This window comes from Ips typographus, linkage group LG9 (genome assembly GCF_016097725.1).
Source record: "Ips typographus isolate SLU linkage group LG9, UJ_Ityp_2.0, whole genome shotgun sequence".
NCBI classification, from domain to species: Eukaryota; Metazoa; Arthropoda; class Insecta; order Coleoptera; family Curculionidae; genus Ips; species Ips typographus.
The window spans coordinates 3291810-3319673 of record NC_138430.1 but is presented as its reverse complement, the minus strand read 5'-3'; the positions used below and the strand labels follow the sequence as shown (position 1 = coordinate 3319673).

The window sequence follows — 27864 nt, the reverse complement described above, 5'->3', positions numbered from 1 at the left end:
ATACCGAATTTTCTATCAACATGGAACATTGTATTAGGAGAGCAGAAACGCAATACGATAAATTAAGCTTGGCAATTTGGCAAATGATTGAAATATCAGGAGTAACAATCAAAAACCATATTATATAAATTACAAATTTATTATCTTTAGTGGCAGTATTTTTATACTCTAGTCACAAATATCATTAAATAATATCTGTCTGATCTAATCATTATAAACTGAAGCTTATTTGTATTTAAATTATAAATTGCACATTTTTAATTAACTGCGACATTTAAACACAGTGCGTGAAAATACTTCCCATTAAAACGAAACTTACACAACTATCCTTGTTTTATAATAATCATACCTAATTATTTACTATTATGTACACAACTGCATTTAATTATGAAATAATTGAACTAAACTCAGTTAATTAATAAAGCACGTTAATAAAAAAGTACACTAATAAAAGACACATAATATGTACAAAAATGTACAAGGACAAGTATCAAAAATAATAAATTACCTACTGAAAACTTTGAACAAGTCCTGAAACAGTGTCCTTTCCCATTGAATTAGAGTTTAAAAAAATTAAAAGAAAACTATAAACTGGTTGACTTTTAATTTTTTTTTCTTTCATTGTGTTTTGGATGTGACTTCCAAATTTATGGGACTGACAGCCTTGAATGTACAAAAGTCTTGTAAATTCTGCAACCATATACTAAAATCGCAGTAACCTAATATAACTAGCTGTATTCGAACCGTTTGTATTTAACATATTTACATTATATACCAGTCTTAAATTTAAAAGTCGAGATTAAACAAACGTTTCTATAACTAATTAAAGTGTAATGAGATTACTGTTGTTTGGGCGGTTCTTTATCTATCCTCATATCGTCGATTTTGGCCACTATTTTCAGTGCCGGACCCAATTTCATTGACATAGCTGTCATAAGATGGTCCTCTTTTAGAAGCATCAGAGCTTGACCGTCGATTTCCTGTATAAGGAAGTCTTCAGCGTAGTCGGAACATCCGGGAAGGTTCTTGATAAATTCGAATACTTCTTGAACCTGAAACAAGTTGAAATTGTTACATTTTTATAAAGAAGTTAGTTAGTACTTATACAGAAACAATTAATTAAGTACGCACATTTAACCACAGAAGATTATTATAGTATAACATGTGTTATTGAGATCTTCAAATACAAACTTACTTAACTTAACTTAACTTAAAAGTTGAAAACATAAACACAAAATATGGATTTCACAAAAAATTAAAGTATAAAGCCCAAGTGTTCAATTATCTTATTGTTTTCTCTAAGTAAATGTTTTCGTGAAGAAATTTTTGTCTCTTTGGGTCCAAATCTCCTTAACGCAATGCAAAAAAATTAAATCCTTCAAAATTATTTAGGTGGTTTTTCGTTGTTCTAGGTGTTTCTACTTAGTTCTCAGTTTCATCTTCAGAAGAGACGATATTAAGAAAATAGTCTAAAAAATGTCTTCACATTCCTTCTGGAGAAAATTTTAGTTTTGCAGAAAATCAAAGTCTTCAAATACTTCAATGTCTGTGACTTTCCAAGTTTCTGGACGCTTATTCGGTTTGGTCAATAAACATGGATGTACCAACAGTTCTCCGAGGTAACCCTTTTAAAATTTAGGCTATCTCGGAGAATTGTTTGGACATTCAGTCAAAACAGGAACAATTCTGAAAGCACTGCAAGACACTAAATTTAAACCTAAAAATGTAATAACATGATGGTGAAAATCATACTTTTGAGTCATACGTGAGATTGTAAGAAGATATTTGTCATCAAAACTTGGTAGAAATGAAAGTAATTTCTAGAGACAACTATTTTGTTAATAATACAAGCTTTTACTATAACATTTTATAGAATAATCTAGTCTCAACGCCTTCTTAATATAATGCTTCTTAGCTTGTAACCTTTGTTCAGATTCCATCATTTGGATCAGAAAGCTCTTATACACCAAATTTCCTCCAAAGACTCACATGTTTGACGCAGTTAAAGTTATCTTATCTTAAAGTTTCCTAAACTTCACCCTTGACCAGATTTTTATAATTTTCGAATCCAAAAGAAGGAATTTCGTATTTTCCAAGAGATTTTTTAAAATCGTTTTCGAAAATTCATATTTTTTTTGTAAATATTTCAATCTCTTAATGGCTTCTTAAAACAAGTTCTAGATTTTGCAATGCTGTGACAGTGTCTGTGCATCTTTAGAAAGTTATCTGGTTTTATAACTTAACTTTGTCTTTGAGAGTCTTTTCTAAACTCTCACAAGGTAGTATCTAAATTTGTAGACCTTCTTAAATGACTTGTTCAGGTGAAGTTGGTACTGGTTGGTGCTGGTACTTTTTCAGACAGTTCTAAGTTTCTGATTCAAAATAATTACACCAGCGAAGAGTGTAAAATTTTTGAATAAGACAAATAATTAAAAGATACTGATACAATTAATAGCTAGTGTCATTATTACAGCTATTTAAATTAAACCTAATACAAAAGACTGACTCATTAGATACAAGATTTCGTATTCCCTATTTATTTTATCTTAAAGAGCCTTTACCAAAGATACTTTTACAAAGGTAAGCAAAGAAAATTGATTGGTTACAGTTGGATTTTTACCTTTAGAGAATGACGTCATCTTTTTACATCTTTGTTTCTCGCATATCAAACATATGAAATAAACAATTTTAGCAAAAAAGGCACGTTATTAATTTTGTCATCCTGTCAAATTAACAACGTTGACATTTACTGTCACTTTGATATAAACAAATATCAAAGGTACAAAAACGCTGCGCTACAATGAGCAAGCCTAAATGCTAATTCTAAATGTGCTGCTTTTTTTGAGTACAAAAAGAAACAGTTTCCAGATGTCATCCCAATTGATTATTCCAATGTGTATGATAGAGCATCACAGGCTTTAAAAGTGAGTACTGCTACCCTATGCTGAATGAAAAAAGCTGGAATTCAAGCTGAGGACTCCTATTTCACCAACATTTCTAAGAAAATGTAATATTTCAGTAAAACCAAAATAACCGCTTTTATGAAAAGCAAACAAGTTGATAATGTTGGTACGTCAAATTACTATTTTCGCCTTATTGTGCAAAGCACAATAACACAGCACAAAATCAATGAACATTAATAATATATTATGTTATTAGGAGTAAAAGAGATCTTTAAGTGAGTGCAAGCACACCTATTCACTGAATGAATGATGATTAAACTGAAACTCTCATGATCATGTGATTTTCAAGACACTTGATCATCAGTCACTTCCGAACGCACTAATTTTTCAAAGCATTTGTAGGTTAAAATTTGTGATCTAATTATACACATACGTGTTTTTTCACCTGCTTGACGTCATTCTCAAAGGGTAAAATTTTGACTATATCAAAGAAGTGTTCTTATACAGGGTGGTCCAGTTTTAAGTGTCAATAACTCACCATTCTATAGCCAATCAAAAAATAAGTTGACTTGTATTATGTCATTTTGGTGAAAAACTTTTCCTAAGGAAGATACAGTCCTCCAAATTTCAATTTAAAAAATCGTTTTATAGTGTAAAACTGTACATTCAAGACGTGTAAGAGTCCAAATTTGTACTGAATAGTCTAAAAACTTGCTATTTACTACTAGGAATAGTCTTATAATTCGTTTTCTCACACTGCCATCCTGGTCGAGTGTCTGAAACTGGATTTCAAGAACTAAAAACAGTCCGAACATCAAGACAAAGATTGTATTGTGCATGAAACTCATTTTTTACTTCTAAAAATAATCTAAAAGTTGACTTTTAAGGCTAGAACTGACTTTACTAGGACTAAAGAGAGTCCGAAAGTCTATTTTCAGGACTTTAATTGATGTACAACTCAAATTTCTTTTTTAAAAATTAGTTCTCAAGATTAATATCTTATTTTGGTACCAACATTTTTTACTTTTATTACTGAAGAAACTTGACTTTTGGAAATAGCCTTAAACCCGATTTTGATGCTATAATTTATTGCATCTATGAGTGTAGAAGTCAATTTACTAGTGAAGAAGCTTCAAATAACATTTTCAAGCCTATGGACAGTGTACAAACTGGCTTTTAAGTCTGATAAGTCAAAAACTTTGTAAAGATAGTCTTGAAACTCGATTTGAGGCACTGAAAACAGCCGTAAAGCACTAAAAACAGTCCAGAATTCTAAGTAACAGAAAAGCAAACTAAAAAGCACGAAAAGGTAGTTTTCAAGACAATTTTCATAAATTTACTGTCAATGTCCTGTATCTAAGACTATTTTCAAGACTAAAATATTGAAATTTGTTTTCAAATTATGAAAACTTACTTTTAAGCTTCTGATGTCACTTTTCATTAGTTCAGAGTCACTTCTTGGTGTTCAAGTCAATTTTTAAGGTTTAAATGTATGAATTTGTAGTAAAAAATTCTAGAAAAAGTAGTTTTTTATGTCTACAAGTCCATTTTCAATATTAAAGTCTCTCGATTTGCATGAAATCCGGTTACAAACACAATTTTTAAGCTTCTGAAATCAATTTTTATCATCTTTTTTATCAAGTCTTTCAGTTTGTCTGGAAACTATAAAAACTGGCTAGAATGAAATTTTTTAAGTTTCTTAAGTGAATTTTCCGTTTCCAAGACAATTTTTAAGTTGGGTTGGGTTAGTATTGGGTTTTTGAACGTAATAACTGAATTATCTCGTAAACGAAGTTTCAAATCAGAATTTTATAAGAGAATGAAGATGAAATTAAAAGAAACTGTAATTTTTGAAAAATATCTAGAGACGTAGAAAATAAGGCAAAAACATGAAAACCATCTTGCTGTATCTACGCTGCTGGAGAATTTTGGCAAACGTCATTCATAATGAGTATTAATTTCATAAGTGCTTGTTCCAAATTTGATCAAAATTACTCCAATGGTCTGACAGTTATGACAAAAAACCGATTTGTATATAAGGACTGTATTTTCCTTAGCATTTTTCAGGAAAATGACATAATGCATGTCAACTTATTTTTTAATTGGCTATGGATTGGTGAATTATTGACATTTAAAACTGGACCTGGTATGTTGCAGGATTCTAAAAAAAAAACTTAAAATGTGTATTTTGACACTTACCCCCCATTTAAGTGGGTCCACTTTTGGCAAACTGTCATCGACAATGGAACCACTTGTGCATTCAGCCTTAATGTCAGTTGTATCCAAATCGTCGAATTTCTTTTTGTCGTCTTTCGTTTTTCCACTGAAAACCCAAACCATTAGTTAATAAAGTGAATTGAGGTAAAAATGATTAATGTCTCAATAAAAACGTAATTTTGCATACCTTTTAGAGCAAGCAATAGAGCAGAATCGCTTGTTTTTCTTGAACTTAGATTTGTTATCGACAATACCGCACGCTTCGCATTTAGCCATATCTCCTTTTGGTGATAGCGAACCAGAAGAGAGTATCGACTTTTTTCCTAAAAGAAAATGGTATTTAAGTATAATTATTTATTATGCAAGTAAAGATCATTAATATAGGTAATGTGTTGTCTAACTGTCATTGAAAAAGGAGCCCAAGCTCTTCATTACGCTGTTGGAAGTCTTTTTGTGATCTTTGACTATAAACATGAAGATTTTTTTTTTTGAGACACAATAATATTCAAAAAACCAAAAAATTAGCTTGGGTGCCATTTTTAATACTTACCCTGTATATGCTCTAGATAGAAATAGAAAATATAAACACGATTGAAACCATTTAACAATGGGAATTGTGAAAGTTTTGAAATCTACTGTAAAAAGGCTACAAATGTGCCATAAGTCAAAGTTTTGGTCTTAAAATTAAACTTTTATACGTGTTAATGTTGCAATTTGCTTCAAACCTATTCAGAGCGCTTGATAAATGTTGGTTAATTGTATACCAAAAAGCGCTTTTTGTTCCTCCTTAGTCTAAAAACTGCTATAAATGTTTGTAAATTACCCTTACTTAAAGGTTCATCATCTTGATCACTATTTGTCGAATGGGGCCGCTTCAAATCGCTTAACATGCCACTTCTCGTAACTGGAAACGGTTCAGACGATTCTTGTATCACAAAGTCTTCAATGACGTGAGTTAACACCTAAGATAAGAAAATAAATGTACCACTGCCCAAACGCTACGATTTGCAACCAAAATGTAATAACAACAACATAACTCACTTTACTAAGCTGAGGCTTTACCATGGCCTTGGGAGGACAACGTTCTTTGACTTCTTCAGCAGTAACAGCAACCTGCATACCACCCTCAGATGACGTGGTAGTCGGTTGGGCGGGCGCAGTTCCCGGTAATGGAGTTGGCTGGACACATGAACTATCACTCGAAGAAAGCAATTTCGAGTCTTGAGCATTTAAGGTACTTGAATCTTTTACATCAGAAGATTGGACTGAAAATTAACAATTGTATGTGAATTAGAGAAGAAATTTACTGAGTTGTTTAGATATCCGGTTAAACAAAAACAAACATCAGGTTAAGAAAATGGTTAGTTAGTGTCTTTCAAACTGGGTAGAAGATCTACATTAAAACAAAACAAACAGTAACATTGAATGAAAATTTCCCCAAATTGCTTACAGTGATAAATACAGAAACATTTTGCAGTAGCAGAACACGACTGCAAGAAAGTTCCGTTATGATGCATGTTTACGAATCAATCGATGCTCTAAAAAAAACCCATGAAACAACAATTTTGCGTAGGTAGCAGTAAAGTTACGAAAGTTACGCCAGCTATATTTGCATGTAATCTTAAATAATGTAAATATTAACTCGCTTAGATTAGACAAAAGCGTCGTTATATCGATTGAAATGGTTATTTATGTATCGAACCAGCTTAAATGCAGGAGTGTCTTATGTGCACTAAGTACACATGGGAAATAATTAAGTTAAGTTTTATTAAACTGATTTTTTGTAGTTTAAATTAGCTTTGTTCTTGGATTTTCGTGAAATTAAACTGTAGATTGGTCGTTGGAGTTTGGGAGTGCAAATTATTAATACTGCTGTCGCCAGAACAACAACAGCAAAAGAAGGTTACAAAGTAGTTAAATAAAAAACGTTTCTAGAGCATTTGACGATAAAAGCATTTTTTTTAATTTGATTATTTCCTTCATTGTGCTGTGTCTTGAAAACAAGGATTTTTTTTCAAGAAAATAAAGAAAATTTATTTATTTAATTTATAGAAAAGGTACATTTTTGTAGGGATGTCAAGTGTTTACCATTATAGTTAGTTTTGGTAGAATTGTATGTTATTAAGAAAATTAACAGTATTACTTGATGAATTTCAAAGGAGGTGAAAAAGGTGATACGTGGAGGTAGAAGGTGGGAAAAAAGGTTTTTTTTGTTTTATTGGTGGTTGATTGTCAGAGACTTTGTCAATTTAAAAAAAAGAGAAATTCGAGCAAAAATCAGTCTATTGAAGATCAGGGGATCTTAGAAAGCTTTTTCCTTCCGGAACGGAAGTTACTGGGTGTAATACTGAGTGCTACCAGCAATTGTACCGTCTAGTCCACGTTATGACATGGAGCAGATTGTGATAGAGGACCTATTCCAGAAGTAGTTAAATCGATAACCGAGGAGGCCTCCCGGCTGTTACCGAGATACAGCCTTTGCAGTTAAAAATCCACCTCAACGGAAAAGAAGAAGATTGGTCAACTGACGGTTTATTTTGGACAATTTGGACTCTCTGGACGAAGAGTATTAGCTGTAAGTAGTTTGTAATTTATTGTATTAAAGACATTTGTAGTTTCAATGATATATTTAGAAGCAGGATTTTTAGGTAGAAAGTAAGTTAGATAAGTTTAGTTATTTACCTTAAAAATAACTTGGCATCCCTATTATAGAATTTTTATTCAAGCTTATTTATTTAAATTTTCTTTATTTACTAGATTATTAGAATGAATGGTCAGGGTAAATCTGATGTCAGTTATGATTATATTATCATGCAACTAGGAGGTGAGGGAGATTTGAGTAAATCTCATCTTCAGTATGATAATAATCTTGACAACTGAAAGCCAATCAAATTCAGAAAACTTTGCAATCCTGCACCCAACTTTTAACCTCAGTTTTAGTCATAAGACTGCAATGCTAATTTTAAAGTTACTTCAATACACCAATATGAGCAAAACTTCTCACCATCAGATCCTCCATTTTCTTTGGAAGTTTCGGTAGTCGTGGTCGCCGGCAAAGCTTGCGACAAACTAGCCGAATCTTGCGGTAAATTTGAATTATCTTCCTTCTCAGCTACTGGTGGAACTACAGGTGGCAAAGGAACCTAAGAGACCACCCAAAATATTGAAAAAACTAATGCTAAAAACGAAATAACTGATTGAAATACCTGTTGCTGTGTTTGCTGTGGTTGTTGCTGTTGTGGTTGGGTTTGCTGTTGCTGAGGTGCAGAGCTAACCTGGATCTGTTGCAGCTGTTGCATGGGTTGACCTTGTTGCGCCACAACTTGCGACACAACCGCCTGACCAGTACCACCTGCTTGCTGAATTTGGCTCGTTATAATGGTACCGGGTGGAGCCATCTGAGCAATTTGTTGCTAAAATAAAACACAAAAATAGAAAATTTACAATATTTTCTTAAGATAATTTTTGTACCATAAATTAACGTTTGAAAAAATGACCACCAAATTATCAGACTTACCGGATGTAATTGTTGCATATTCATTGGTTGAGTGACCAAGTTAGGCTGTAAAGGAATGCCCTGTTGTAAAGTACCAGGAATTTGCTGTTGAATTTGTTGCTGGACCTGCTGCACCGGCATAAGTGACCGGTTGTCACCTGTCACTTGGATTTGTTGTTGTGGAATGCCTTGTATTGTTTGAACTGCAAATTAATTAAAAACCCAATTAACTATAACCATTAATTAATTGAAAAACATAACAAAAGCGATAGAATTACCTTCGTTTGATGGATTAGGTTGGGTCGGATGCATTAAGAGAATACGCAACTTCTTTGATTTGTTCACCATAAAGTGTTTCGGTAAGGCGGATTTGGAATTAGTTTTTTTGTGCGAGTTGGTGATAATACGAAAACTTGACATATCAAAGCATCAATTCTGTGAAACTCGAAATAAGTTGTCGAACGAGTGTTTTTTAAAGCCGATAAGCAAAAATACCAAAATAAAATTGTTTAAACTAGCCCGCTGTTATTGACACAATGACAACCACTAAGTTTTGATTGTCACTTGTTCAACTCATGGCCACGTGAGTTTTTTAAACTTAAGCAGTGGTAATTGGGCTCACGCACCGCCCTCTATACTAGAAAGCCTAAAATGTCACTTTTAATGGCGGCGTTAGCGGTTTTCGTTTTATACACAAACGTATGCAGATGCAGTAAAAAAATGTTTTTTTTAAAATTGTTTCGTGTAGTTGATTGCAAGTTGTGAGTGAAAAATCAAAAAAAGGTTCATTCCTGATCCAGATATGTATAGATAGAGCTTGTTTATACACAATCAAGTCCAGCCTAAACAAATTTGTTTAGAACATTTGTCCTGGAAAGTACAACACACAGCAAACTAGTTTAAACACTGTTCAATGTAAGAAAATCTGTAAATCCTTGAAACTGGGTAAGCAAAACTGGTAAATGGTTCTTATGTTATTACCAAGAACTTTCATTCAAAATTATTTTTGTTGCTCTCACGTTAAAGGATGCTTTAAAATGTAACTCACATACCTGTTCATGTAACAAGTACCTAATAAGTTTACTGTACTAGAAAGCACTTGTACCTACCATTTAGTATATTGTTGGAGTTAAATCATCCCACTTCAAAGTGTTCAACCTAATTGCTGTTACAATGTGGCTTGAAAAACTTATGAACCGCAGCAAACAAAAATAACTTACGCAAATAACCTCAGGTTTTGATTTTAAACCGTAAAAATTCATCTAATCCTCAAAAAAACTCAATTTCCACAATACAAACAAACGCAAACTGTCACCACTATTTCCGCCATATTGGAATTTTTGACAGGGACCTTCTAGGCTTTCTAGTATAGTAGGCGGTGGCTCACGTGACCAGCCACCGCCCTCTGTACAAGAAAGCCAAGAAGGTGCATGCCAAAAATTCCAATATGGCCGAAATAGTGGTTGACAGTTTGCATTTGTTTGTATTGTGGAAATTGAGTTTTTCGATGATTAAATTCATTAAATTAAAAAGGTTTAAAGTCAAGACTTGGGATTACTTGCCAAAGTAATTTTTGTTTAGTAGTTTGTGTTCATTTTATTGTGTTTTCACTATTGTTATTGTTCCTTCATTGTTGTATAATTTGTTGTTGGTTTTTTAACTTAAATTCTATTGCCTCTACAATATACCGTCCACTTGTTGTTTGCCAAATTGTAAAAGCAATTTGGTGAAAGGCCCAAAGGTGTCAGTCTTTTACTTTCCAAAAGACCCTGCCCGAACCCAACAGTGGTTGAAAGCTTTGAACTGGAATGATTTTACTCCAACACAATACTCAGTGGTAAGTACAATATGCTATCTCATTCAATATTGCCTCTTACATACATAGGTGTGTGAGTTACATTTTGAGGCCGCCTGCATTTTGAGAGCAACAAAGGTTTACTCTGAAGAAACAGGACAGCTTTTAGAAGTTCCATTGGCACATTTACATTTTAAAAGAAAGATCTTGGTAATAATATAAAACCCATTTACCAGTTTTGCTTACCTAGCTTCAAGGATTTCCAAATTTTCTTTGATTGAGTAGTTTTCACATTAGTTTGTTGTACTTTCCAGGACAAAGGGTTTTAACCAAACTTGCTTTGGCTGAACTTTATTGGGTATAAAAAGCCACATCTATACATATTTGGAACAGGAATAAAGCGTTCTCTGATTTTTCACTCACAACTTCTAATCAACTACACGAAAAAATAAAAAAAAAACATATTTTCTACTGCATCTGCATAGGTTTGTGTACAAAACGAAAACCGCTAACGGCGCCATTAAAAGTGACATTCTAGGCTTTCTTGTACAGAGGGCGGTGGACCAGCAAAAAATTAGAATCAGAACATGTTAACATGATAAGAGTCACAGAGTTAATACACGTTGTGCTGTAAAGAGTTGTAATGTAAGAGTAACAAAAATGTGCTTTACAACAAATATCAAACTGCCTTCAGAGAATTAACTTTTCAACCAATATTTGTATGTAATCCTCGACCTGAATATCCTTCACTAATACATCCATCTATATCAACTTTTTAGTTTTAACTTCCACGTGTTTTACTCTTCAACATTTTATGTAACTTCAAAAAAAATACTTACTCATCATGGGTTTGGCTTGAACTTGCTGTTGAGCGTGTTGGCCTTGCTGAATTTGATATTGTTGCATCGCCTGTTGCTGTTGTATCACTTGCTGTTGCTGCAGCGTGACAGTTTGCATTTGTTGCTGGTTGTTCGCAACTTGTTGTTTGTTTTGTTGATTTCCCATTTTGTCGTTCATTTGAGAGTTTGGGGTCATTGTGGTGGTCATTCCTGTGGATGTGTTCATCACCAGCATCCTGTTATAAATACTTGAAGATATTAAACAAGTTTCAACTTCATGTGACTTCTAGCCATAATGATAACATCGTTACTGTTGTAAAACAAACGAATTGATTTAAACTGATTCAGATTTAATACTTGATATTAAAAATGGTTTGGTAGGAATTTTTACACATAGATTAGATAACAGCAGATAAACACAACAGTCAAATTAACTCTGTGCTTATTATTAAAAAACTTACTTGTTTCCTCCAACTAAATGATGAGGCTGTAGATTTGCGTAGGTGGTTTTCATTTGAGTTTGATTGGCCGCATCTGCTTTGGGTGCTGGAGACCTAATTTGGGGTGTTTTCGTCCTAATTTTAGCGGTAGGTTTGTTTCCAACTCCCTGAGAAGAATATGTCTAATTACCAAAAAGGTAATTATACATAGAACAAAACTGTAGTGTCTAAATGAAATTGTTGGGTACAGAAGATGGTTTGATATAGGTATGTTCAACGAATTGTGATGAGTTTCGTGATAACATAATTAAAACAAACTGAAACATCTCTTTCTAATGTACTTACGGGAGTTTGTGCCCCAATAGTTTGAGTTGAAACTGAACTGGCTGGTCGGATGGTGGCGTTGGACGGAAGAATATTCAATGGCCGATTAGGCTGCTTCGGTTGGATATTCTCGTTAATCGGCCTGGTACTTTTGGTAGCTTGTGTTACAGCATTTTGGGCTGCCATCGCTGCTGCTTCTACAATTTTTTATTGAAGTAAAACTCACTTCTTTATAGCAAGAGTTTCTTACGGTTTTGCTGCGTTTGAATCGTGGTTTGGGGATTTTGCTGTATAAACATTCCTGGAGTACCATCAGCCTGGGTACCTCTAATGAAAATAGGTGGTTGTGCCAGCAATGTTTGCGACTGTAATCCGTTGGTAGCCCAAACTTGTGGTATGCCATTTGTAAACTGCCAAGGAAAACTGTTGGCGGCTAGTTGCATTGGTTGTCCACCAGGCTAAAAACAAAAAAAAACGAATGTTTTAAAGCTAAAGTTTGTATGTTTTTAAAGCGTGTTAACAATCAAATCGTTTAATATTATTTTTTATGGTGCGTTTTTGCAACAATATTAGTGTGTCCAAGCGTCTTGTCTCATTTTTCCTATTTTTTTGTCTTCTTTTATAATGTCTCTTATTTGATATTTCTCTCAGCTTTGTTGTTACTTTTGTGGTCGTACAAAGAAATTCATGTAAATTTAGACAAACTCTCTAATTCTAAACTGAATTGTTTCTAAACTTATATACGCTCTGTATAACGAATTAAAATATAAAAACCAGACTACAAATTTAGGAAAACGATTATTCATGCTAAAAGCTTGTTTACTCTACAGTTTTGCGTTTTTCCAAGTTTATTACATTTTCTAGTCTACGAAATAAACTATCTACGAAAAATAAAGAATTTCTAAAATTTCTCGAGCCACTCTTACTTGAATAGGACTGATAATTTGTGTGGTAGGTTGCGTTCCAATCATTGCTTGAGACACTTGAACGCATTGGCCCTGTTGTGGTTGCGTTTGGGCTACCGCGCCAGTACTACTTGCAACCTTTTGCATTTGAACTTTTTGGCCCATCACCTATTTGACAAAAAATCCAAATCTAATTTCATCCTACACCAAGAAACACATTATGCCAAAAAATGAGACGATGACCAGTTTCGATTTTTTTTTACAGAGCTAAACTTAATATCAACTAGTGAATAATTACACAGCTACAACTAGAAGCAAACTTAAATATTATCTACAACTATTTTTATTTAGTTTTCATTAGGATTTAAAATTTTATGTGTCTAAATAGCTAAACTCTAAAGCAGGCCATTATTTTAAACACATACTTTCAGACAAAAAAGTGTTTTTAGTACTCTCATGTAATGATTGTATGGTAAAGAGTTAATAAAGGGAAACCACACTTATGAGCTTGTAGAGCTGGTTTAGAGCATTGAGGAGTTCCAGAGTTGGTAATTATATCAACGAGCTTTTTAGGAGCCATTATTCCCTAAATCTCCCATGGAGACAATTTTGTTTTCAACAAATTCAGAAACTTCAAAGTTATGCTAAAATGTATGGATTACATTTGGAAAAATGAGTAAAATCGAAACTTTGTTTTAAGAATTTAAGTTTTAAAAATAACTTTTTTAAGCTTGATCATAGATTGTATCACAACTCTATTGCTTATTTCTGTTTTTAATACATATTATTCTGCTACTTTACAACGAAACCAGTCATCAACTAATTAATTCATAGGTATTTCAGGTTTCAGGCCTTGTTTTATTATTTATTGTTAATACCTTTTAGAGAATGAGACCGCTTTTCAAGCCAGAAGATAAAGTCTTCACTATTTCAATCAATTGATAGATGCAAACAACCAATTTCTTATATCTTTGTCATATTTTCTTAGATGATCAACTATTTAAAAAAAAAAATATTCTGAGTATTCAATAGGTATAGTTTATCAGCGACATTCAGATCACCAGCAAAAAACGTATGTCGGTGATTAAATATGATATTGATTGATTATCAAAATGATTATAGTTTTATCAAGAAATTAGCAATCAAAGTTTATATAGCAACAATTAAATAATTCTTAGAAGATGTACAACACTTGCAGAGGCTTCTGGCAATTTTTATAAGGTTGTCATTTAGAGGCCACTGTCACTTTCATAATAGATCTAGAAGCTTTTAAAATAATTCTTGAAAGGTTTAAGACAGTTAGAAGGTTTACAGTAATATTTAGAGAACTCTGGCTTGGAGCACTCCAAAATGGTTCTAGAGGCCTCTGACAATTTAAAACAAATCTAGGAAGTAACATTAGAGTTATTTACGCATTCATCTCCACTTTCAGGACATGGACTTCTACTTCACTTTGAAATTTAAGACACTTGTTGTTTATGAAACTTTTAAAACGGTCTTAGAGGCCTCTGGCAATTTAAAACAGTTCTGAGAAAATTTAACACAGCTGTGGAAGGCTCTGGAACTTTTCAGTAGCATTTGGAGGTTTTTGTCACATTCAAAAAGACCTCTGACAATTTAATACAACTCTCAGAAGGTTTAAGACACTTTTTAGAAGGTTAGTTGTTTGGTTTGTTAAAGGTTGTCATATAAATAGTATGTTCATCAGTTTTTGCCTGTCTCTATAATAAGAGAAGTAGTTCCCATTTAAAAGCGTTCAATTTGGTCCAGTTATAGAAACTGGTACAAAAAGCAGGTCTAGTTGGGACTATACAAATAAAAAAATCTAAGCAATCAACCATTCCTGCATCTTTGAGTGGATACAACGTACACAACAGGGCCTATAAAATGATCCGATATCAGAAAACCCAAAATGACAAAGAAACTCGGGCAAAAATTAACACACAAGCTTTCTACTTATTTTGTCATTATAACAATCATATACCTTATGCATTTCCTGAGTTTTTTGTTGCGTAACTTGAGCGTTGCCCTGGGCGGAATGAGTGGGCAAAATGTTGGGTTGCGAACTGATTACACCCAACTGACTAAAAACCAAAGTTTGTTGATTCTGTGTGGTGGGAATGGTCGGAATGGTTGTGTATCCAGGAAATGTGGTGGCTTGACTTCCTTGTAAAACTTGCTTTCCTTGAGTGGCAGTGATCATATGCGGAGCTCCTATTTGATTGCCTTGGAAAGGTTTAGTAATGACCTATATCAGTATAAAATGCTAGTCTAGTTTAGTTTCAGGGGTTAAAGTTGTTAATACCTGTATTTGTTGCGGATTAAGACTAGGGTGTAACTGAATATTTCCAGGCATAAAAAGCTGTCCTTGATTGTTGTAGAGTTGCTGAAGGTACATTGGATTTTGTGTCGGTTGTTGAATCACTTGCACTCTACCATGTGCCCAGTCAACCTAAATTATGGCATTATATTGAATGTGATAGAAACTGAAATTCTTTAAAATAACAACCTGTTGAGGATGCGCCGTCTGTTGACTTTGTTGTAAAGGTGACATGGTTGTTATGGTCGTACTGCCACTTTGAGCAGTAGCAGCCAAAACTTGTCCATTTTGAGTCTGAATTTGCACTTGTTGTCCTTGTTGAGCTACTTGTTGTTGATGCATTGGAGATGCGTGTTGGTTTTGTTGTGGTGGTCCCATATTAGTCTGAATGCACTGTTGCCCTAAAACCAACCAAATAGAATCAAATATTTAAAAACTTGACAACCCAACTAACCTTGTGCATTAACAGTGACTTGCTGCAAGTGAGGACTTTGCGCTTGCACTAACTGTTGCTGTTGTTGCTGCTGCTGTTGTTGTTGTTGTTGTTGCTGCTGCTGCTGTTGCTGTTGCTGCTGTTGTTGTTGCTGTTGCATTTGCTGTTGAAACTGTTGTTGTTGCTGATCTTGCTGTTGCACCTGTTGGTTTTGTTGTTGAACGGGTTGGCCGTTGGCATCCACCATCTGCTGATGCAAATTAAACTATATTGTGTTGGAGAAGATCAACGAAAATGCACATGGAAACTTACTTGTTTGTTGAGATCGGCCATTGTTGCGGACATTCCCGCGTCTACGCTTTGTTTGATAAACTCGTGTCCTCGATCCAAGTTTAGTAACGTGTTAGCCACGTCATACTTGCAATCGTCGGCTGTAATATCGTGAATTCCTGCCTTTTGGGCTAGAGTTTCTAAACACTGAAGAGATCTTGAACCTGCAACCAAATATTACTTATTAAACCATTCAATATGCATTACAGTATTATAATCGTGACTTTTTCCTCGATGCGCAACAAAACATCATCACCACGAAAATGCCAGCACATTTTCAAAGGACATGAAGACTTTATAACGCTATTCCCATTGGAGAGCTTATATAAAAATATCATTTCTTTTACGATAATGGAAAGACCGCGGTTGCCCTATCGCTTTGGTGAACATAACCATATCAGACCAAAATAATGGAAAGCTCGTATTTAGAGCTTTCACCTGAGATGCATCAAAAAGTTATTCATGACAATTTTTTTCCTCTGTAAATTAAATAATAGAGAGGGAATTCATATATTTATTAAATTTCATATTTATTTGCCCAAAATGTACATTAAGAATATTGAACTACGCAACGTCCTTATTATTGATAATTAGCTTAAACTTTTAATTTTTTTTTAGCAATCACAGACTGCAAATAATGCTGACCATTTTCTGAAATGTTGCCGGTGTGGACTTGTAATTCTCTAATTGGATAAGTTCTGTTTGACAGTTTAAAATCCTTTTCAATTTACCTTGTTGATTGTTATCACTATCCTGTGTAGATGACGGTTCTTGATTATTTAATTGAGCCTCTTCGTTGTTATTCAATTTCTGCTGTTTATTTGGAGTATTTGTTGTGTCTTTCAAAGGCTGCTTATGCTGCTGAGAAAGAGTGTCAGCGTGCTGTTGCTGTTGTTGCTGTTGCAAATTGTCGTAGTGTTGGGACCTGAAATATAGAAAAAGTTTTAATGGAAACAAGGAACAAAAAAACAAGTTATTTTCTTGTCACAAAAAATGATTGACGTTCCCCCATAATTCGCATTCTTAACTAAGAAGTTTTTCGCACATTATTCTTCATCTTTGTTCGAGATGACGTCTTATCAGATTTACATAATACAATCATATTTAGAACTGGAAATTCCAGACACGATCTTTTTTTGCAATCTACGTGACTTTCAGATCCAAAATGCAATTATTACATTCCCACCAGGGGGGATCGTTCTCCTGACGCTTCCCGTCTACTTCCACTGGGAATAGTGGATTTTTTTCCATTTTTACGCAACGATTGCTCCCTATCCTCGGAAGGGGAGATACACGATATACTGTATACAAGGGAGGGAGAAGGGCACTACAGTTAGTTAAACCTTTATTAAATTTATCTAGAGGGAAGATTATCCTGCATTTAGATGGACTGTTTACTATTAAATTTGGATATTTTTTTGCAAAAGATCGCTATGGAAAATTCAGCCTTGTTTCTCAATCCCGACACTCTGCGAGGAAATTACTGAAATTGAAGCCATAAATTTTACAAGACGTGCTTTTATAGGGAAAGTTTTAACGGGAAATTGTCGAGTGCAGTCCTACCAATTTCTTAGAGCCCTTGTTGACAAGTTTGAAAAATATGAGCTTGTGTGTCCTTATATTTAAAGTGATTAATTTTGTTTTTAAGGAATTGAGGTGTAAAAATTTAATAATTATCGCGAGCTCAGCCTAAATTAATTAGGAAAACTGGCGCAAAACGAATCGAGGAGGGTTCCAATTAATTTGAGCGTCATTTCCTAGAGGTTGGTCCTGTTTTTCTTTCACCCCCTTCCGCGAATCGTAATTTTAGACGCATCCGGCTTAGATTCGATCGTTTTCTTGTACACCCATTGTATAATTTTCAACCTAAGGCGGAAGCCAGGTTCATTAAACGGGCATTTTCAACGTGGATCGTACTACATGCATGTGTATTTATGTGGGAGCGCCCGCAAACTAGTAATTTTACCATCCGGGCTGGGAATAATATCTCTATTATCATTATAATACCAGTTTTTTTAGGAAAAGTGTATTAAGCTAAAATTTAACATAACTTGCTTCTAAAATTTAAAAACACATATCAAATTATGAAAAATATCAAATTGATTGAGCTTGAAATAAACAATCTTACTTTAGGCTTGCCAAAAGTCGAATTGTTGTAATTTCAAAGAATGTCAGTTCATTGAGGGGGGTTTTGAGCATTTCTGAGGAATTTTTAAAAAAATTGTCAATTTGGTAACATTGCAAAAACTTGGCAATAGATAAGAAATTGGTCAGTTTGGAAACATTGCCAAGATTGAGTACTAAATTAGGAAAATGATTATTTATGGTAATTTTAAGGAAAAAATCAGTTCCTAAAATTACTACAGGCCATTCTATCAATTTGGTACTAAATTAGAAAAAAATATTGTAAACAGTTATTTTCACAATAATATTAATTTTTTTGTTAAATAAAATTTTGTAGTTTTTGACACTTTGAATTAAAAAAAAAACTCTTGGTAAGAAAGCATTTGCGGACCCATGTTCATAGAAGATTTTCGACTCGAATTTACCTAAAGAACATGAAGTGAAATGATGAAAGATTTTTAACAGTTTGCAGCTTTATAACCTCTTTTTTGAAGTTAATGACCCACTTGTGAATTTGCCTGATGTCTTGAAACCTAGGTAAACATCTCTACCATCTGATATGTAAAATATCTTCAGAGTAAATATACATATTATCACTGTCATCGGCACATACAATATCAATTGTTGCAACTATTTTAAGAAATTAGACAAAAAAGGTAGGCAATTTCACCTAACCAAACTCTCTCTGACACCACAAAAGTACAATTTATGACGGTACTTTGTAAAACCGGTATTCCGGAGAAGAAGGAGGCATTCAAAGGATGTTTTAATTGTGTTTTTCAAAGGTCCGACAGCCTACCTGACCGGAATACCCATCTAGGTTTAAGGGGGAGACTTTAAAATGTTGTGCTGGAAGTAATTTAAGTTTCGGTTCACTAAATTAGTGTAGTGATAGGATTTACTGTGAAGGTCTGTGTTTTGTGTTCTATCAGTGACCACCAAGTTTTTTTTTTAATTTTCAAACTTCCATACACTTAAATAAATTGTTTTAAATTTTGTTAATAACACAGTGAAAAAACAAACAAACCTGCTATGACTGTTCCAAAGACCATTCTGTCGTAATATCAGTTTCTGCCTCAGTCTGTGGTATTCTTTTAGAGTTCTGACCTTGACTGGTTTTTTGTACTTTACCCTGAACAGTCCTTTCGGGGTATTCAATGTCATTATCATCACAAATCACTTTTGTTCACTCTGACAGTTTTTCTGCTCCTCTTACTTTCTAGACGGTGAATAGAAAGCAGGTAGGACGCTGCAAGAATTTCGTTTTATCGAGACCGAGCCTAGTTTGTTCTGCTGTTAAGTTTACCAGTTTTAAAGGTATAACATTTGTAAATAAACGCGTTGGGAAATACCTAATTTTTTTTACTATACCAATTAATTTGACCAATATACAGGTCAATGTTTTTAATTTCATCAAAATAGCTTTGCAACAGTCTCGTGTACATTGGTTTATTTTGTTTTTCTGGCAGATAAAGAAAGTAAAACTAGAGTGAAATAAAAAAAAACATACAAAAGACATATTAGATTGTGTTTCAAAACATAATTAACAATTCACATACATTTACTGTATGAAATATTGTTAAACCCCTTTTTTAACAACAAATATCATGGAATTAACAACATATTTGTCTTTAAGTAGTTTGGCAATCATTAAACTGCCTATACTCAAATGAAATAGACAAAAAATCGACCATTTTGACAGTTTTAAAGTAGTGATACAAACTGTAACATGGGATTAATGATTCTAGAACATTTTAAGGTTTCCAAAACACAATTCTGGCAATATGCAAAACAAAATTACCATTCATTTTCTTCGATAATAAAAATTTTAAGACAGATCCTGATTTTCACATTACTTGACAATTATAGAATTGATTTATTATAACGTAAAATTTGACAATTCTAAAACAGTGAGAACACACAACAAAGCAACAAAACACCGTTTTGTTGATTATAAAACACGAATACGGTTTTAAACAACATTTGACAATTCAAAAACTGATGATATTTGAAACAAATGTACAAATGTTTGTTAAAAAAGCTGAATGACAATTGTTGATGACAATTGACAATGATTTCTAAGCCAACCTAACTTTCACTTCACTCAGTAAGTTCATAATTTAGCTCTAAAAGTAGTCATAAATGACTATTTTGAAAATGACTATGACAATAAGAAAATTGATAACATTTTGACAAGCTGAGGGTAGCAAAAAATTCTTCTAACCTCAAAATTCTACGACAGTAAGATAAGACATTTTAAAATCTTCATTTGAGAACACACCAACATTTCTGACAACCTGAGAACAATAATTCAAGTATTTTTGACAAAGAGACAGTTTCTATTATAATTTGACTTTTTTTTGTATTCAAATGTAAATTTTAGAATTTTTAACCATCATACAGTTATGGAAGTTTCGAAATATTTTTCAGATTATTAGATAGAAAATTTGATCATTTTTATTTTCTCACTCAAAGTGGTTTGTACAGATTGGTGGTGAAAACACTAATAAGAATGTTACTCATTTGGTACGAGAATCCTTTGTTAGATAAGTTTTACCAAGTTAGTGATAAACCAAAATGTCTAAAACACTGAATAACAAATCAAAACCACGTTTTATTCAGTTATTTTTCAGTTCTTAGTTTAAAATACAGGATTTTATTTCGACAATATTGACAGAGAAGCCATGACAGGAAAATCTTTCAAGTAAATTTCAATTAGACCCATAAATTTACTAGTAAAATTGGTAAATCTTCTTGTCACACTGAAGTTTATTGTTCTAGTTTTTCCTGCATTCGAAAGTGAATTTTGAAAATTAAAACCCATGGTCAAATTTCTAAGCCATCCCATATGAAACCACTTGTGTTAATGACTATTGTTAACCACCATCTGTTTGCCACAACCGGATATTCAACGTTACTCACACTTATTTCTTAGATATTCTATTACATCCAGTTCAAATTTGATTATTTTGTTACTTAATAATGACAATTTTTCAAAGCATTTTTCGCTGGAAGAGTTAAATCGATTACAAACCCACTCAATTTAGTTTATAACAATACCACATGCAAATTGACTATTACTGTTTCTGGTTTTTTTTGTTTGATGTTCTAAACGAGTAAAATAACAAAAACTGAACAATTCGATTTAATATTCGAATAACCAATTGGCAGCAAATTGTCGGTTTGTGTGTCCTATTTGTTTACAATCAATTGCCTACCAAATGTTTAAAGTGGAAGTAATAACTTGTAGTTTGTCTATTTTTGTCCAAAAATTCTAGTATCAGTATATACAGGGTGATTATACTTTACTCAAGGGCTGTTTAATTTAGCAAAGTTGTAGCATTTATCTAGAATCGTTAGAACCTGCGTATATATTTTTGAATCAATTGATCGATTTTAAAAATATATTATATGTTAACATTTAAAAATTGTATTCATATCGTTTTTCCTAATGGCAATATCAAACACACTGAACCTTATCAATGTTAACGCATTTAATATTTTTTCACAAAAATTGAAATTAAATCATCTAACAATTGATTCCATTTAACAGACAAAATAATAGAAATACGTAAAAACAAATAACTATTAAGAAAATTTAAGTTGAAAAAGTAAAGGTAATTATGTTCTTAAAGCTTCTTTACGGTAAGCTTAACAGCAGTTTTTAAAGTGTAGAAGTGTTGAAAAAAAAAGAATTTACACATTAATACAAGAGGATATGTTATGGCAACTAAATTCGATCGGTTGTTGCAAAATCCAACCTCCATTCCAATCGAAAAAGAAAAAAATTGTCTGGAAATCACTTTCACAAATTATCCTGTCCACGTAATTTATGTCCGACCGAGACACGGAGAATGCATGTTGACCGAAAGTCCGAAAACCCTCAACTGAGAGGTACCTAACCTTCCCGAACCCAAAAATGTTAATCTATCTTCCTTTATGGGGGTCTATATCGGCCCAGAGATCATAAATATCTGAGTGACGTTTTGTAGAAATATGGTCGATGGCTGATGTCGGAACACATGGAACGACCCTTTGTTCGTGTCTTGGCCATATTGAAATGGGAGGGTGGAATGTTAGACGAGGCGTGCTTTTCTGACTTGTGTGAGACCCCTTCGAAAAAAAAAACCAAAATGATTGGAAGAGATTAAATAGTTCTTTGGAATAGTTTGAACGAATACCTACTTTCGGAACGGCAAAGGGGTTCCCATTGTGTGTCTAAACATACCCACCAATTGTCACTTTTTTAAATAAGTTATCCACGTTCAGAAAATTTGATTTTAAATTCCTAGCTCTGTTACTAAAAAGTTGATTTTATTGAGAAAGATCATAGCTCAGTAATATTTCTTAATTTATTTTTAAGTAATAACTAACAATTAACTCTTTGACGAGCTTAGATACTGTAAAATCCAAATTAACTTAGTTATAAAAGACTTACGATACCATTTAACTTGATTCTAAATGAAGATATCTCTGGAAATTGCAAAGCAAGGTAGAATTGTCCTAATAAACTATAAGACCAATTTGAATTATCATTAAACTTTTCCTGATTTTTACTACTTTTGGACGAGTAGATGTCTCAATAAAATCTTGCACTTAAACTAAGAAAAGGAATTTTCAAACTGGGATAATTTGACTTTGATTTTGATTTCAGTCTTAAAAATTGTCTTATACAAGACCACCTCGTATAATATTTGTTTATAGTATAATTTACCAAAAACTGTATTATTCTTCTGTAAATTAGTTCTTTCTTGTTTAGTGGCTGATTTTACACATGATTATTTCCTTCCTATCAATTTTGACCAATCGCTATCAAGAATTAGTTTAACAAATGTAAATTTTAAGTGGAAAAATCACTTAACAACTGTCAACTTAGCTGTCAGCAGTTTTTCCGGAAAAAAATTCGAAAAAATTTCACACTCCTCACAGCAACATAAAGAATAGTGTTACCCTTTCTGGCTTGAAAGTTATTGCTCTTATTAATTATTGTTCTTATTGTTTTAATTAAAATAAAATGTTTATTTAACTCAGGAAATAATCTTACCAAATATCCCTCGTGCATCTAATTTTTCCTGTGAAAAAATTGGAATACTCATTTCTAAGTAATTTGTTTTAACAAATAGCATGAGCGAGAGTGGTTTTAAAAATCATCCGAGTCGAAGACGAAACAAAAATGAATTTACGGTTAAAAATTGCTTTTAAAACAAAATCTGCCAAATTCAGTCTGTAATAACATAATTAAATCGTTCGTTCACCTGACAAGTGCAGACAAGACACTTTGCACAAGAGTTGGGAACAATATTTTTTCTAGGAGGAATCACAGACGTAATTTTGTTGATGTAGTATGTTTTTGTTGTAAAATAGGTAAATAATACTGAAGCCAGTAAAACTTTTAGTTTTGACAAAATTGGAGTTTTCTCTATATTATTAAATTTGTTAAAATATCTCAACAGCGTTTGTATACGATAACTACAATAAACTAAATTAACTAACTAACTCTAGTTTTAAAAGTACGATTTTATGACCGTTCTAAACAGCTATTATAACGACCATGCAGGAGATATTCATTAGGATTTCCATTATCTCAAATTACACGCTTACTGGCATAATTTTAGAAGACCAACTGCAGGACTTTTTGGTTACTATATAAAGGGACTTTGTCGGCACTTTAAATATTTACCACGACTGATTATGTTAATTACAGTTTACACTACGAAACACTTGGCAAAGTCTCATCGTGTTTGTGAAGCCCGCGGTTGTAAAGAAAGTCACGAACAACTTACCGGGCATAACCGTGAACACTTATACGAATCGAAAGCCCGAAAAAGCGGATTTGTCTCAAGATACACACCAAACACGTATCCGGAATACAAAACGAAGGATAAAGCCATAAAAGCATATCCAATCTGCAAATATTTGCAAGTTCAAATCCTATTGTGAGGCCAATCAGTCATTGGCAGGTACAAAATATGCACCCTTTAGTCGATTGCCTTTCACCCAAAGTTAAGACCTATTTTCCAATATATATTTTGTCGGGACATCTGCCTACTCCTGAAGCATTATGAAAGCCATATATTTGAAACCATCACCATTTGTATTGCCCTCAGAACGGCCATACTTCCCCTCCGTGCATGGTTTACGTCGTTAACGGGTCCGGACTGGGGAAAAATTTTCTCATTTAAAAACCCCGCAAAGTTGTCATAGAATATTGTCGAGAACACTCGAAATTGTTGATTGAATATGTGTTTTTGTTTAGTGTCAATCTAAAAAAGTCTCCTCGTTAGTGATATTTTTGTAGTTCCAATTTGGTCTAACTCTGGAACCTTAGAATTGGATTACCATGTTCACCTAATTCATGTGACAATTAATAGATGAGCCTTATTAGTAAAAGTTGAAAATTTAATTGTCTTTTCGTAGCTTGCAACCATAGTTTTCAAAATTTGACTTAAGCTGAGGGTATTGTCACGTTTAACTTGTGTTGTTCCAAGATATCACCATATTATGGGTTTAAACTGGGAACTCAAGTTGTAAGAAGGTACTTCTGACGTCTTTTCTACAAAAGTCAGGCTTATGATGCATTTTTGAAATATCTCGAATATGTGAAAAGTTAGAAGAGGATTCAGTAAGGTTCTGTTGAACATGAATTTGTTGACAAATTGTCATCTATCCAAGGTTACTGGAAGATGACTGAAAGTTTAAATGACATTAATACAATTGGTTCTTTAGTACAGAATAATAGGAAGTAAAAGTGAAATGACGATGAGGGGGACAATCTCATGATCGTGTTAGATAAGCAAATGGCGCATCGTGCTGAAAACCATTCTATTGAATTCCGACAATACCTTTATTTTGGAATTATAATCGCAAAGAGGATTTGCGTAGCCGACCATTGTTGCCGAGGAAGAAATATTCAAGTAATTCCCTAACTTCGGCTCTGAGTGCCTACAATGTCGGCAACAGGGGCAAACCCCCCCGTCATTTTCTGTCGGGAGCAGCCGGTGCAAGCCGACTCGACCCCTCTCCACAGTCACGTGACCCACCCTCCAAATCATCTGTCGATTCGTTCGACTATACAAAAGAAACGCCCGACCAGCGTGCCGTCTTCGTCTAAGCCCGCCTATCGGACAAAGAGGGCGAGAGCGGATGTTAGGGAACCGGGCCGCTTTTGAACGACCCTCGGATAAAATTCTGAAGGGGGATATACACACACAGAAAAAAGAGGGAGATTACCGAAGTTGGTCTCCCTAAAATTTGTGAAAAACGAATGTGATGTGTTGGATGAGAGGGATTTTTGCCGTTCCTGTTCGCCACCGGCGTAGGCAATTGCTATTTGCATATTGCGATGGCGGAGTTCATTAAAGTACTGAAGGGATGGCGGTTTAAGTTAGGGCAATAACGCCAAACACATCGTTAGGGGTAGGACGATCAATGTTGAGGGTACATGACAAAAAGCATAATATCACCTTGGAGTTCTTATCAGATTTCAGAGTGTTTCACGCAGACAATTCCACTCATGTACAAAAAATGCCATATATACGTCATCAAAACACGGTTTGCTATCGGCTAATAAGGAAGGAAGAGAGTTTGCTAGCGGATAAAAAAATCGGATAAATTTTGCTGTTGATTTCATCGTTTCCACGGATTTTCACTACACTTCTATTGTTGCAATGTCTCACCTTGAGATTTTTGCTGGCACTGTCAATTTTGACTTTGTTCGTATTGTTTTGGTTATGGCTCGCTTCGGATAGAGTTCTACTGCAGAAAATCAAAAGAACCAGAAAAATGTATTTCTGCCAGTACAAGGCAGTCGCAGTTTATATTCATGGAATTGTCTTATCAAATACCATTCGAGCTCAGATTTTGAACAGGATAATTTTTCCGCTTGTCTTCTCATACTTTCTTTATGGTACAAAACTCGACCTATTTGGCCAAATCACTCGAGCTGGGCTCTCGTGATTTAGTTACAACAGGTCTCGTGCTGTTTCACCAAAAAGAAAGTGTTCTAAGACAAGCACAAAAATTATCCGGCTAAATCTGAGCTCTTGTGGTATTGCCCCCGATAGTTTTGAGTTTTTATTATTTCCTCAATAAAAAGTCGAACTGAAGGCCAATTTTGACCTGATCATAAAACCCAGAGACAATTTTAGGCCCTATTCCTTTTGGCGAGCAACCAAATAAGTGAATGTGACGTCACGACGAGGTAATTTGACAAAACCATAATATGACCGTTAAATGACGTTACATTTACTCCATAGAGCGTCAAAATCAACAAGGTCCTAAAGTTTCACCTCGAAATTAATCAAACTCTCCTTAAGTTACAAGGCAAACAGTGACAGGATGCCCTAAACTGCTCTTTTTTAACTAACATGAAGGGGGTGACATAACTAGGTAAACTTTGACGGCCTCTAGCTTCCTTATCCCTAAAGCAATTTTATCATGTACACCCACTTTCAAGAAGCTCTCACCTTCAGCTATCCACAAGTTTTTGCCTTCACTTTGTATCTCATCAAATAATCGAGTTATGGGTAGATAAAATAATAACCAAAACCTTCTGGGGGGTGAAATAACTTTATAAACTTTGACGCTCTCAAGCGGCATTACCCCTGAAGCGATTTTAACATGTAGTCCACTTTCAGAAAGCCCAAACTTTCAGCTATCAACCACTCTTTGCCTTCACTCTGTATCTTTTCAAATAACCGAGTTATGGAGGGTCAAAGTGGTGGATGTCTATTCCAATTTCTTATAAAGACATGTAATGTAATTATATTTACGAGATTAGAACAATATCATTATAAGTAGTTTTCTGAAATTTTAAAAAGGTATATCTTTGAATCTTGACCTCTGTTTTACCTATATCATCACTCAAATCGATGATACCCTAAAGTTCTTAAATGTAAGTAGTTGCATGTAGTTTTGGACAATTACTGTTTTACGAAAAGACATTTTATTTTGTGGTCTTCTTTAAGTATCTGAAGAAAAGCTTTAATAGGGAAGGTTTCAAGCGACACAAATTCTGATTTCTAATAGAAATGTTTGTTTTTGAGATATTGTTCAAATTTTTGGCTTATTCCAAAGCTTATCACATAAGCTCTGATTTTGAAGCAAATTTATGATTATTTTTAATGCTAAATTTCAATTGATTTGAACATATTTTTGCACAAGCGACTTTGCAAGAGTTTTTTAATATGTAAGGTTGACAATTAACGGTTCAATTAAACGGAACATTAAAACGCTTTTTTACATCAAAACGTTTCAAAACGTTGAAAAGATTCACATATTTGGATATCTATTTACTGAATTAAATATCTAAATGTCAAATTCTAGATATTTAAAATACTATAACGTTTGTATCATATTTTTGTAATTCAAAGTAATTGAATGTAACAGTTGCAATTCCTTAGTAATTACGATTATCGCACAAATTGCAGTTTTTTTCCACTCTTACTGGTTTTTGAGTTAAAGTTTAAGGCATAAGATGTAAGCTATATTATATTGATTGTTAAATTCAAAACACCTAAAATATTTCTGTTCAGAACGCTTTAAAACAACTTACCACATAAAACAAAAAATTATAATTTCAAACTAACAAAATTCTTCAACAACATACACCAACACAACAACCCAACTGGATTCATGCAATACCCGACCGCTACAACACCATGGTTATGGCTGAATGTGCAATTTCTACGGAACCGTAGTAACGCGTATATTGTTAGCGTGGTAAAAAAATAATAAGTA

At 33.6% G+C, this 27864-nt stretch overlaps 1 protein-coding gene across 12 annotated transcripts; it reads right to left on the bottom strand.

Annotated features, from left to right (window-relative positions):
- Positions 1 to 120: 120 nt before the first annotated feature.
- Positions 121 to 27789, bottom strand: LOC145734003 (uncharacterized). 12 transcript variants are annotated; one of them, XM_081987056.1, is made up of 20 exons: positions 27680 to 27789; positions 16734 to 16927; positions 15985 to 16166; positions 15694 to 15937; positions 15429 to 15640; positions 15225 to 15371; positions 14904 to 15167; positions 12941 to 13087; positions 12265 to 12472; positions 12036 to 12211; positions 11712 to 11872; positions 11251 to 11498; positions 8638 to 8819; positions 8327 to 8533; positions 8125 to 8263; positions 6162 to 6385; positions 5944 to 6082; positions 5308 to 5443; positions 5103 to 5226; positions 121 to 1052 (listed from the first exon to the last, which is right to left on the bottom strand). In XM_081987056.1, the coding sequence occupies exons 1-20, from the start codon at positions 27682 to 27684 to the stop codon at positions 840 to 842; spliced, it is 3552 nt and encodes a 1183-aa protein (XP_081843182.1). In that variant the 5' UTR covers positions 27685 to 27789; the 3' UTR covers positions 121 to 839. The 12 variants fall into 12 exon arrangements, with proteins under 12 accessions (XP_081843182.1, XP_081843179.1, XP_081843175.1 ...); XM_081987053.1 differs by lacking the exon at positions 27680 to 27789 and adding an exon at positions 19154 to 19355 and having other exon boundaries at positions 11712 to 11857; XM_081987049.1 differs by lacking the exon at positions 27680 to 27789 and adding an exon at positions 19154 to 19354.
- Between the last annotated feature and the right edge of the window lie 75 nt (positions 27790 to 27864).

Bases quoted from the DNA above. Each gene is read 5' to 3' on its own strand.
- LOC145734003 (XM_081987049.1), bottom strand. From the start codon at position 19,296: ATGATAATGACATTGAATACCCCGAAAGGACTGTTCAGGGTAAAGTAC. The intron at 16,928-19,153 runs GTTTGTTTGTTT...TCTATATTTCAG, and splicing joins CTTTGGAACAGTCATAGCAG to GTCCCAACACTACGACAATT. The intron at 15,938-15,984 runs GTAAGTTTCCAT...AACACAATATAG, and splicing joins TGGCCGATCTCAACAAACAA to TTTAATTTGCATCAGCAGAT.